At 45.1% G+C, this 13,127-nt stretch overlaps 1 protein-coding gene across 4 annotated transcripts in view; it reads left to right on the top strand.

Annotated features, from left to right (window-relative positions):
- Positions 1–13,127, top strand: part of orc5 (origin recognition complex, subunit 5) — a 126,088-nt gene that overhangs the window by 34,180 nt on the left and 78,781 nt on the right. For all 4 annotated transcript variants that reach the window (XM_070896614.1, XM_070896615.1, XM_070896618.1 and 1 more), the window contains one exon: positions 11,557–11,605. In XM_070896614.1, the coding sequence (XP_070752715.1) occupies positions 11,557–11,605 (49 nt within the window). The remainder of the gene's footprint in view (positions 1–11,556; positions 11,606–13,127) is intronic.

The following is a 13,127-nucleotide window of genomic DNA, read 5'->3' on the forward strand; positions in this document are numbered from 1 at the left end:
CTCCTACTCTTTGCTTCCTGTCTGCCAACCAGTTCTCAATCCACGTCAGCACACTACCCCCAATCCCATGTGCTTTAACTTTGCACATTAATCTCCTGTGTGGGACCTTGTCGAAAGCCTTCTGAAAGTCCAAATATACCACATCAACTGGTACTCCTTTGTCCACTTTATTGGAAACATCCTCAAAAAATTCCAGAAGATTTGTCAAGCATGATCTCCCTTTTACAAATCCATGCTGACTTGGACCTATCATGTCACCATTTTCCAAATGCGCTGCTATGACATCCTTAATAATTGATTCCATCATTTTACCCACTACTGAGGTCAGGCTGACCGGTCTATAATTCCCTGCTTTCTCTCTCCCTCCTTTTTTAAAAAGTGGGGTTACATTGGCTACCCTCCACTCGATAGGAACTGATCCAGAGTCAATGGAATGTTGGAAAATGACTGTCAATGCATCCGCTATTTCCAAGGCCACCTCCTTAAGTACTCTGGGATGCAGTCCATCAGGCCCTGGGGATTTATCGGCCTTCAATCCCATCAATTTCCCCAACACAATTTCCCGACTAATAAAGATTTCCCTCAGTTCCTCCTCCTTAATAGACCCTCTGACCACTTTTATATCCGGAAGGTTGTTTGTGTCCTCCTTAGTGAATACTGAACCAAAGTACTTGTTCAATTGGTCTGCCATTTCTTTGTTCCCCGTTATGACTTCCCCTGATTCTGACTGCAGGGGACCTACGTTTGTCTTTACTAACCTCTTTCTCTTTACATACCTATAGAAACTTTTGCAATCCGCCTTAATGTTCCCTGCAAGCTTCTTCTCGTACTCCATTTTCCCTACCCTAATCAAACCCTTTGTCCTCCTCTGCTGAGTTCTAAATTTCTCCCAGTCCCCAGGTTCGCTGCTATTTCTGGCCAATTTGTATGCCACTTCCTTGGCTTTAATACTATCCCTGATTTCCCTTGATAGCCACGGTTGAGCCACCTTCCCTTTTTTATTTTTACGCCAGACAGGAATGTACAATTGTTGTAATTCATCCATGCGTTCTCTAAATGTCTGCCATTGCCCATCCACAGTCAACCCCTTAAGTATCATTAGCCAATCTATCTTAGCCAATTCATGCCTCATACCTTCAAAGTTACCCTTCTTTAAGTTCTGGACCATGGTCTCTGAATTAACTGTTTCATTCTCCATCCTAATGCAGAATTCCACCATATTATGGTCACTCTTCCCCAAGGGGCCTCGCACAATGAGATTGCTAATTAATCCTCTCTCATTACACAACACCCAGTCTAAGATGGCCTCCCCCCTAGTTTTATCCTCGACATATTGGTCTAGAAAACCATCCCTTATGCATTCCAGGAAATCCTCCTCCACCGTATTGCTTCCAGTTTGGCTAGCCCAATCTATGTGCATATTAAAGTCACCCATTATAACTGCTGCACCTTTATTGCATGCACTCCTAATTTCCTGTTTGATGCCCTCCCCAACATCACTACTACTGTTTGGAGGTCTGTACACAACTCCCACTAACGATTTTTGCCCTTTAGTGTTCTGCAGCTCCACCCATATAGATTCCACATCATCCAAGCTAATGTCTTTCCTAACTATTGCATTAATCTCCTCTTTAACCAGCAATGCTACCCCACCTCCTTTTCCTTTTATTCTATCCTTCCTGAATGTTGAATACCCCTGGATGTTGAGTTCCCAGCCCTGATCATCCTGGAGCCACGTCTCCGTAATCCCAATCACATCATATTTGTTAACATCTATTTGCACAATTAATTCATCCACCTTATTGCGGATACTCCTTGCATTAAGACACAAAGCCTTCAGGCTTGTTTTTTTAACACCCTTTGTCCTTTTAGAATTTTGCTGTACAGTGGCCCTTTTTGTTCTTTGCCTTGGGTTTCTCTGCCCTCCACTTTTCCTCATCTCCTTTCTGTCTTTTGCTTTTGCCTCCTTTTTGTCTCCCTCTGTCTCCCTGTATAGGTTCCCATCCCCCTGCAATATTAGTTTAACTCCTCCCCAACAGCACTAGCAAACACTCCCCCTAGGACATTGGTTCCGGACCTGCCCAGGTGCAGACCGTCCGGTTTGTACTGGTCCCACCTCCCCCAGAACCGGTTCCAATGCCCCAAGAATTTGAATCCCTCCCTGCTGCACCACTGCTCAAGCCATGTATTCATCTGCGCTATCCTGCGATTCCTACTCTGACTAGCACGTGGCACTGGTAGCAATCCCGAGATTACTACTTTTGAGGTCCTACTTTTTAATTTAGCTCCTAGCTCCTTAAATTCTTTTCGTAGGACCTCATCCCTTTTTTTACCTATGTCGTTGGTACCAATGTGCACCACGACAACTGGCTGTTCTCCCTCCCATTTCAGAATGTCCTGCACCCGCTCCGAGACATCCTTGACCCTTGCACCAGGGAGGCAACATACCATCCTGGAGTCTCGGTTGCGTCCGCAGAAACGCCTATCTATTCCCCTCACCATCGAATCCCCTATCACTATCGCGCTCCCACTCTTTTTCCTGCCCTCCTTTGCAGCAGAGCCACCTACGGTGCCATGAACTTGGCTGCTGCTGCCCTCCCCTGATGAGTCATCCTCCCCAACAGTACTCAAAGCAGTGTATCTGTTTTGCAGGGGGATGACCACAGGGGACTCCTGCACTATCTTTCTTGCACTGCTCTTCCTGTTGGTCTTCCATTCCCTATCTGGCTGTGGACCCTTTTCCTGCGGTAAGACCAACTCACTACACGTGATACTCACGTCATTCTCAGCATCGTGGATGCTCCAGAGTGAATCCACCTTCAGCTCCAATTCCGCAACGCGGACCGTCAAGAGCTCGAGGCGGATACACTTCCCACACACGTAGTCGTCAGGGACACCGGAAGTGTCCCCGAGTTCCCACATGGTACAGGAGGAGCATATCACATGACCGAGCTCTCCTGCCATGTCTTAACCTTAGATACCCTTAAATTGGTAATAACAATGTTATAGTTCACTTACTGATATAAAAAATAAAAGAAAAGCTACTCACCAATCACCAGCCAATCACTTACCCCATTGGCTGTGACGTCACTTTTTGATTACTTTCTACTTCTATTTTGCTTTCTCTCCCGCTGTAGCTGCACCAGTATGCTTTTGACAGGTCGCTCCCCTCTCACCAACTGCCGCTGGCTCTCGATCTCCCGCTGGGCTTTTGACAGGTCGCTCCCCTCTCACCAACTGCCGCTGGCTCTCGATCTCCCGCTGGGCTTTTGACAGGTCGCTCCCCTCTCACCAACTGCCGCTGGCTCTCGATCTCCCGCTGGGCTTTTGACAGGTCGCTCCCCTCTCACCAACTCTGTATTAAGGTCTGTATTCGATCGTTGTTATGTGTTAGGGTACTTGTTACGTGTTGGGTACTTGTTAAACTTGTTTGAAAGCCTAGCCTAGTGTCATCTGGTATCTCAAAAAAGTCACTCGCATGATACACAAGTTATATGATAAAATCATGTTTTGGGGACGAAAATTTAGGGGTCGCATGATACGTGAGATCGTAGGATACGCGAGTATATACGGTAAGTACTGTATTACCAAAAAATTGTGATTGATGAAGGATTTGTGGACAGGAAGTGCACACCAGCAGCAAGAATTTTTAATAATATACTAGTTGATCTGTTGTGGCGTTGCACAATTGGTCAATGCAAAAGTCGGCGGTGCGTCGTTTCAAACCACTGGTATACCGCGAGACCAATGAGGACAAACTTGGTCGATTTTTTTTTCGCCTTTATGTCCGCGTATGCCAGTGGTCTGCAGCGGATGGTGTGTAACCTAGTAGTCAATCCAGATCGACTTTCTCATCGATGGATCGTGCGGCACTGAACTGCGCCTGTGCAATTTTTTTCCCCCCCATTTTTTTCACAGAAGCGTTTTACTCGTGATGTCAGGGGTCACCTGCACATGCACAGAGAGTTGAAGAGGAGGGAGAGAGAGTGAAAAGGAGCAGCAAGCTAGTTGACCGGCAGTTACTTTAAAACACATTGCAGAGTTAAAAAATATTCATAACCACTAATAATTCTACAGTTTGAAGAATAAGAAGACATATTTTGCAAAGCAAAAATCAGAACATAAATATAATGGAAATGTTAAAAAAAAATCAAAGCGCAGGAACATCGAAAAGGATGGGAGGTTGAGGGCACCCACCTTCAACGAGTTACCTGCCCTTCTCGAGAATATTACAGAGAGGTACTCCGAGCTAATGAAGGGTGGTCATGGAAAGCCCCTCCCAAAGGAGTACAACAGGATATGGGACGAGATCGGGGAGGCTGTGTCCTCCACAAGTACCATGGTACACACCGGGGAAAGGTGCCGTAAGGGGTGGAACGACCTGGTGAGGGTAACGAGAGTAAATAATGATTTTACTTATGCACCCCCCATGTGCCATGTACCATGTAAATGTAGGTTCAGTGTCACACGGATGATATTTATCTTAAGGTTATGGCAATGTATTTGTGCTTTCAGGCACAATGGCAAGAGGATATAGGTTCAAGGGGCTATAGGGGGGGAGGAACTTAAATATAATGGAAATGTTAAAAAAAAATCAAAGCGCAGGAACATCGAAAAGGACGGGAGGTTGAGGACACCCACCTTCAACGAGACGGAGTTACCTGCCCTTCTCGAGAATATTACAATCACAATCACTGAGGAGGTGGTACTCAGTAAGATAATGGGACTAAAGGCAGATAAATCCCCTGGACCTGATAGCTTGCATCCTAGGGTCTTAAGAGAAATAGCGGCTGGGATTGTGGATGCATTGGTTGTAATTTACCAAAATTCCCTAGATTCTGGGGAGGTCCCAGCAGATTGGAAAACTGCAAATGTAACGCCCCTATTTAAAAAAAGGAGGCAGACAAAAAGCAGTAAACTATAGACCAGTTAGCCTAACATCTGTGGTTGGGAAAATGTTGGAGTCCATTATTAAAGAAGCAGTAGCAGGACATTTGGAAAAGCAAAATTCGGTCAGGCAGAGTCAGCATGGATTTATGAAGGAGAAGTCATGTTTAACAAATTTGCTGGAGTTCTTTGAGGATGTAACGAACAGAGTGGATAAAGGAGAACCAGTGGATGTGGTGTATTTGGACTTCCAGGAGGCATTTGACAAGATGCCACATAAAAGGTAACTACACAAAAGTTCACGGTGTTGGGGGTAATATATTAGCATGGGTAGAGGATTGGCTAACTAACAGAGAGTCGGGATAAATGGTTCATTCTCTGGTTGGCAACTAGTAACTAGTGGGGTGCCGCAGGGATCAGTGCTGGGACCCCAACTATTTACAATCTATATTAACGACCTGGATGAAGGGACCTAGTGTAACGTAGCCAAGTTTGCTGACGATACAAAGATGGGAGGAAAAGCAATGTGTGAGGAGGACACAAAAAATCTGCAAAAGGACACAGACAGGCTAAGTGAGTGGACAAAAATTTGGCAGATGGCGTATAATGTCGGAAAGTGGCAGAAAAAATCAAAGAGCAAGTTATTATTTAAATGGAGAAAGATTGCAAAGTGCCGCAGTACATTGGGACCTGGGGGTACTTGTGCATGAAACACAAAAGGATAGTATGCAGGTACAGCAAGTGATCAGGAAGGCCAATGGTATCTTGGCCTTTATTGCAAAGGGGATGGAGTATAAAAGCAGGGAAGTCTTGCTACGGTTATATAAGGTATTGGTGAGGCCACACCTGGAATACTGCGTGCAGTTTTGGTTTCCATATTTATGAAAGGATATACTTGCTTTGGAGGCAGTTCAGAGAAGGTTCACTAGATTGATTCCTGGGATGAGGGGGCTGACTTATGAGGAAAGGTTGAGTGGGTTCGGCCTCTACTCATTGGAATTCAGAAGAATACGAGGCAATCTTATCGAAACGTGTAAGATTATGAGGGGGCTTTACAAGGTGGATGCAGAGAGGATGTTTCCACTGATGGGGAGACTAGACGAGAGGGCATGATCTTCGAATAAGGGGCCGCCCATTTAAAACAGATGAAGAGAATTTTTTTTTCTGAAGGTTGTAAATCTGTGGAATTCGCTGCGTCAGAGAGCTGTGGAAGCTGGGACATTGATAAAATTTAAGACAGAAATAGACGATAAACGATAAGGGGATAAGGAGTTATGGGGAGCGGACGGGGAAGTGGAGCTCAGCCATGATTTTATTGAATGGCGGAGCAGGCTCGAGGGACCGTATGGCCGACTCCTGTTCCTATTATGTTCTTCTAGGATCAACACAGTGTTTTTTAATGTGTGTGTCTGCGATGTTAAATGGATTGAAGATTTTTACTTTCGTTTACTTTACTTTCTGCAGAAGAAGACATCTGCAGTAGCAGCCGATTAGCGACGTGTGGTGGGGGCCGGGGGGGCCGGCGTGGGGGGTGCGAAACGACAACCCGCAACCCAAGAGCCTCTGACTGAAATCGAGATCCGTGGCCTATTCCTGGTTGGGGTTAGCAACCGTGCCACCACCGGTATTGGAGCTGATCCACTCATACAGGAGGGTAAGTTAAATACAATCCAGCCTGTGTTGCAGTCCTGTCCTGTCATGTCATGTAACTGTAATGTTGTCCTGATGTAATGTAAGTTTATAGCACTGTAATTTTGGCCTCATGTGATGTGTTGGGGGCAGGTAACGCAATGTATATATGTATTGTCTGTCTGCGATATGTAATGCAGTACTGCAGCAGTGGTGGACATTTAAGTAAGACTGCGATAAGTCACTGTACTATATACTCATGTAACCCTGACCCCTCCCCTGGTGCCAAGCATTTTACAGTGTTGTTTTGTACTTTTAGACTCGGACGATTCAGACCACACCGACACAGAGAGACCAGACGACAGACCCACTGCCTCCATCTCTGGTGTCACCCAGCCCTCTCCCGACTTCACCACTGGCAGAGATGATGAAGAGGAAGAGCCACTGATCCTGGAGAGGTGGAGGTGGGGGTAGAGACGGAGGAGGATACACCAGCTCCATGTGGGCCAGCTGGAACATCCTCCACCACCGAGTCTGTTTTCAGGGGATTCCCCCATGGCTCCTCTGATTCTGCGGGACCAAGCAGTGCGCAGCAATGCATCCCCAGTGTTGCAGCGCCTTTGTCGCAGCGATGGACGTTGGTGCATAAAAGGTCGGTTGAAGTACTAGGCGTGTACCAGGACATGGTGCGTCTGTCACAAGCCAGCGTCGACATAGGTCGACAGCTGCTCAAGGCCATGGCTACGATAGCCACAAACATCGCGGCTCTATCAGAGTGGCAGTTGGAGGATATGTCGTGTATGATCACCGCGATGGAGCGAGAGGCCGTCAAAGTCATGCGGCAATCAACGGGATCGGCACATGGCGCGGAATCCCCCCGTGCCATAGTAGTCAGGTCGACAGCACCTGAGGTGGGGAGCTGACATCATCTTCCAGCCCTGAAGCCGTGACTTCCACATCACGAGCTTCTCCTGAGGCCCCATTTATTGCGCCTGCAATGTCTGACCCCCAACGACAGCAACGGCACTCTGGGTGCGGTGCTGCACATCGGCTTGGTACTAGCACAGGGAGGTTTGAGCTCGAGCACTGGAAAAGGGAAGTGCCGGATAAGAAAGGGGAGAATAGTCCCAAGGGTGATGTAGCACGCGGTCGAGGTCGTGGTCGAGGACAGTAAAGAGTCTTTTGTTGTACTTGTTCATTGAATAATTGAAGTTTGATTTGTAAAAGTTTATTAAAGTTGTTAAAGTTTTGTTCAAGTTGTTGCTAATGGTGGAGAAAGTGCATCCGGGAGGGCGTTGAGCTCTTCGAGTCTCAACGCAAAGAGCGTGAAGAGGTCAAGCGCAGGCAGTGGAAGGAGCGCACGGCAAACCAGCCCCACCCACCCCTTCCCTCGACGAATGTCTGTCCCACCTGTAACAGGGTCTGTGGCTCTCGTATTGCACTGTTCAGCCATCAAAGAACTCACTTTGGGAAGGGAAGCGAGTCTTCCTCGATTCCGAGGGACTGTCTATGATGATGATAGTTATAAGTTTTACAAAGTTTGAAAATTGGTGTATATTTTTGACATTTTGACATAAGCATTTGAATTGAATTTAGGCACTCTTGTACAGTGTCAAACGTTTGTAGTAACAGTCATCAGGGTCCGAAAACATAGCTCTCCACATCCAAGCAAAGCATTCATTTATAAACCTTCTCACATCTGGTTCCTCCATTAGACAGGTAGTCAGCAATACAGGCGGAGATAGTACAGGCCCCATTCTTTTGAAATCATCACAATATTTTTCAATGAAAGAAATATAACTAAAATGCTTTCTATCTTAATAAGTTACTCAGTACCAATAAAAATACCTTTTCCACTCTAAATTGCACTGTAAAGTCACTGTTCACCTCAGAAATGCAGAGGTGCTGCTTTAGCTGACAGTTCCCGATTTCCAAAATGGCGGCTCCGAGCACTCCGCCCACTTAACCGCATATAACCACCTTTACCAGGATGGTATGCAGCTCTGGTGGTATGTTGGCGGTATGTGATGAAAATCGTACTTTTTGGGCGGTATGCGGGCGGTCCAGCATGGCGGACGATGTGCATACCGCTCGCCGGTATGTCAATGATGAATATTCCCCCCCGAGCGGAATGTCGGTGTTTTTTCACCAAAATCGCAATTTTGGGTGGTACGCGGGCGGTAGTGAGCGGCATGTTGATGAATTTCGGACCCCAAGTGTAGTCTGCAGGTGAAGAGGGATTTTAGGGAAGGGACAATTACTCTTGCATCATCATTTGCCACCATTTTCAAGTCATACATTCTGCCCTTATTTTTATAATATGATTTGACATTATTTATAGTTAAATAGAAAATCTGTGTCAATTTAGCAAGCAGTGTTGGAGTGGGGAGCTGTACTGCCAACAGTGGCAGGAGGGTATAATTACAGAGTGACAAGTTTCCATTATAAATGTGGACAAAGGAAATTTATTTATAGACAAAGTTGGCACAAAATGTAATAAAAACTGCAAAATGTAATGTTTTGTAGATCGGAAATGTGTGTGGACATAAGATTTTTCATATAGATAGGATGATACCATATTCACCATAACTCTTTCTGTACCGGGGGCAATGTTTAATTGTCAAACTGCGGTCTTTGTTGTACAGACTGAAAGTTGTAGTCAATTAGCTGACACATACTTTATCAGCTGAAAAATTTGAGCTTTGAATATTTTAATAGCACATGGGCCTCAAGTTTCCACACGCGGCAAAACAGGTGCCCCTCCGAGCTGGGCGCCCGTTTTTCGCGCCGAAAACGGCGCCTGAAAAAAAACGCGCTATTCTCGAGCGCTTTGCAGCTCGATGTCAGCTTGGCGTGGCGCCCAGGGGGTGGAGCCTACCACTCGCGCCGATTTTGTAACTAGGAGGGGGCGGGTACCATTTAAATGAGTTTTTTTCATGCCGGCAACCGTGCGCGTTGGAGCGTTCGCGCACGCGCAATGTGAAGGAAACATTGGCACTCGGCCATTTTTGTAGTTCTTTGTAGCTGTTCAATTTTTAACATTTTTTAATAAAACCACATTGCCCTTCCATGATCAGCATTGAGGCTTCTTGCAGCAGTGAGAAGGCTGCAGGAAGCCTCAGAAGTTGAGGCAGCAGTTTCCCGACGGGCCCGACCGACTGCAGGGGGGCTTCCCCCCCCCCCCCCTGCCGTCGGGAATGGCTGCCTCAACTTCTGAGGCTTCCTGCAGCCTTCTCACTGCCTCCTCCCCCACCCCCTGCCGTCGGGAACGGCTGCCTCCCCCTTTCCCCCCCCCCCCCCCGGACGTCAGGAACGGCTTCCTCCTCCCTGCCTCCCCCCCGCTGCGTCGGTCGGGCCCTCACTGCCTCCTCCCTCCCACCCCCTGCCGTTGGGAACGGCTGCCTCCTCCCTGCCTCCCCCCCGCTGCCGTCGGTCGGGCCCTCACTGCCTCCTCCCCCCCCCCCCCTGCCGTCGGGAACGGCTGCCCCCCCTCCCCCCGCCATCGGGAACGGCTGTCTCAACTTGTGAGGCTTCCTGCAGCCTTCTCCCTGCCTGAAGCACTTTCACACAGGTAGGAACATGGTTTATTTAATCTTTTCTTTGCTTATAAATTTTTATTCAGGTTGGATTTATTTGTATAATATTTGTAGAAGTATAAATAAGGATTTATTGTAGAATGTAATGACTTCCCTTCCCCCCCCCCCACCTCGTTCCGGACGCCTAATTTGTAACCTGCGCCTGATTTTTTAATGTGTCGACAAGGTTTTTTCAGGCCTACAAAAATCTTCACTTGTTCCATTCTAAGTTAGTTTGGAGTACGTTTTCACTGTGGAAACTTTGAAATCAGGCGTCAGTGGCCGGACACGCCCCCTTTTGAAAAAAAAATTCTGTTCAAAAGTGAAACTGTTCTACATGACTAGAACGGCAGAAAACTTAAATGTGGAGAATTGCGATTTCTAAGATATTCCGTTCTCCACCAGTTGCTCCTGAAAATCAGGAGCAAATCATGTGGAAACTTGGGGCCATAGAAAGTATGCATAAGAAGGTATAACTATATCAAAGCATAGATGTATGCAAAGATTACAACACCTTAAGAGTTGTTTGTCATTGAAATAAAACGTGGCAGCAATTGAAAGATGGTGTCAGCAAACATTAAGCATTCTGGCATTAAAAGCAGAAGAGGAATTTGATATTAATGGGTTATGTCTTAGTGTTTACCACCTCCATCACTGGCACAGTGGCCTGGCAGGCTGCTAAATGCAAAATCAAAGTTATGCCAGAACAGTTTATTTTTTCTGGATGACTGAGGCAGGTAAATGTAGCCTGCTGCCAGAGGTTACCTTAGTGTTTAGATTAGGTATTTTGTATTCCAGTGATCTTTGAATCATGTTTCACACAAGGTCATATATTTATTTTCACTTAGGCTTTTATTTTCTGTAATAATGCCACATAAATTTTGCTGAAGTGCCACAAAAATGATGAGCTGACTTTCCATTATCTTCTAAAACAAAAGCAAAATACTGTGGATGTTGGAAACCTGGAATAGAAACAGAAAATGCTGGAAAGCACTCGGCAGGTTAGGCAGCATCTGTGGAGAGAGAGAAACAAGAGTTAACGTTTCAGGTTGATGACTTTTCATCGGTACTTCAAGGCAATCTCAGTGGAACAATTTGTGCAGTATTCATAAAATAACCAAAATACACAATTGGGCTTAATTGGTCATATGTAGTGGCTATCTTTAAAACTTCCCAGTCTGCATTTAGACTGTTTTGAGAGTGAATGTAATCTTGAGCTAAATTGTAATCTTGAAACAAAGTTTTAGTACTGTTAATATGTGAACCATTTAATCATGACATTGCTAATTTACCGGTGAGTTGGAGAGACTGGGTTAATATTGCCTGATTCATTTTAAACTAAAATTGTCCTAGTTCTTTATATTTTGCATACTAGTGGAGAATGAGGGTTGATTTAACATTTAGTGGCAATGAATTGAATTAATATAATTTTTACTGAAGTGCTCATTTGTTTATTCTATTTCAGGCCGTACTAAATTTTCCAAAGTTCTGTGAGCCTGTACAAAAAGGAGAAGGTAAGCCACGGGGAAGAGGATTTAGCTTCTGTTTTTTAAATAATTCCATTGAGAAAAACCTTCCAATTTAAAAATAGTATTAATTATTAAATTAGTCCTTGCCATTGTAGGATTATCCTAATAATTAAGTTGGAAAGGGCATATATATATATAAATATAAACTGTGCTACATTATTACAGTTGTGCTGAGGTGCAAGTATTACAATGGTGTAGAGGAACTGAAAGAAAATGTAATCATAATTTCTTATAATAATGTAATTTATAAACAATACTGATGGTTACGATTCCCTTTAGGCCACTGCCCATCAATCTGCCTCCTCTCAAACTAGGAAGGCATGGCAGACTGCACATGGTGCCATTCAGTGACTAGCTGACAAGAAGTGCAGCTTGGCAAAATAAAGTTGAGGCGCAGCAATCTGCAGCTACACATTATGCCATCTAAAGGTTCAGATAAGAGCAAATTGAGGAAAATTGTGTTGGAAATTATACTCAAAATCACAAGATAGATTGGGATAATGAAGACCATTCACCCCATCCTAGCTGAACTGTGCAGAACAAAACTTCATCTTCCCCCTCCTCCCTCCACATCTACTGATTCTTGGGTTTTTACTGCACTTCTGTACCTGGAATTCCATTTAAAGTGTTGCTGACTCTGTCCTAAATTTGTCTTTTGCGAGCTATCTGTGACTGTTAAAGTAATATTCCAGATTTACCTTCTGTATCAGTTTACTACCTTATATCCCTCCCATGAGAGTTCCTTCTCGGGCACTAACTTTCAAAACTTTTCCAGTCTTGTAACTAAGTCCTTTGAAAAAGATTAGTAAAGACCAACGTAGGTCCCTTGCAGTCAGAATCAGGTGAATTTATAATGGGGAACAAAGAAATGGCAGACCAATTGGACAAATACTTTGGTTCTGTCTTCACTAGGGAAGACATAAATAACCTTCCGGAAATACTAGGGATTCAAGGGTCTAGCGAAAAGGAGGAACTGAAGGAAATCCTTAGTCAGGAAATTGTGTTGGGGAAATTGATGGGATTGAAAGCCGATAAATCCCCAGGGCCTGATAGGCTGCATCCTAGAGTACTTAAAGAAGTGGCCCTAGAAACAGTGGATGCATTGGTGATCATTTTCCAACATTCTATTGACTCTGGATCAGTTCCTATGGACTGGAGGGTAGCTAATGTAACACCACTTTTTAAAAAAGGAGGGAACGAGAAAACAGGGAATTATAGACCGGTTAGCCTGACATCGGCAGTGGGGAAAATGTTGGAATCAATTATTAAAGATGAAATAGCAGCGCATTTGGAAAGCAGTGACAGGATCGGTCCAAGTCAGCATGGATTTATGAAAGGGAAATCATGCTTGACAGATCTTCTAGAATTTTTTGAGGATTTAACTAGTAGAGTGGACAAGGTAGAACCAGTGGATGTGGTGTATTTGGACTTTCAAAAGGCTTTTGACAAGGTCCCACACAAGAGATTGGTGTGCAAAATGAAAGCACATGGTATTGGGGGTAATGTA

The sequence above is a fragment of the Pristiophorus japonicus genome, chromosome 13, assembly GCF_044704955.1.
Source record: "Pristiophorus japonicus isolate sPriJap1 chromosome 13, sPriJap1.hap1, whole genome shotgun sequence".
NCBI lineage: Eukaryota > Metazoa > Chordata > Chondrichthyes > Pristiophoridae > Pristiophorus > Pristiophorus japonicus.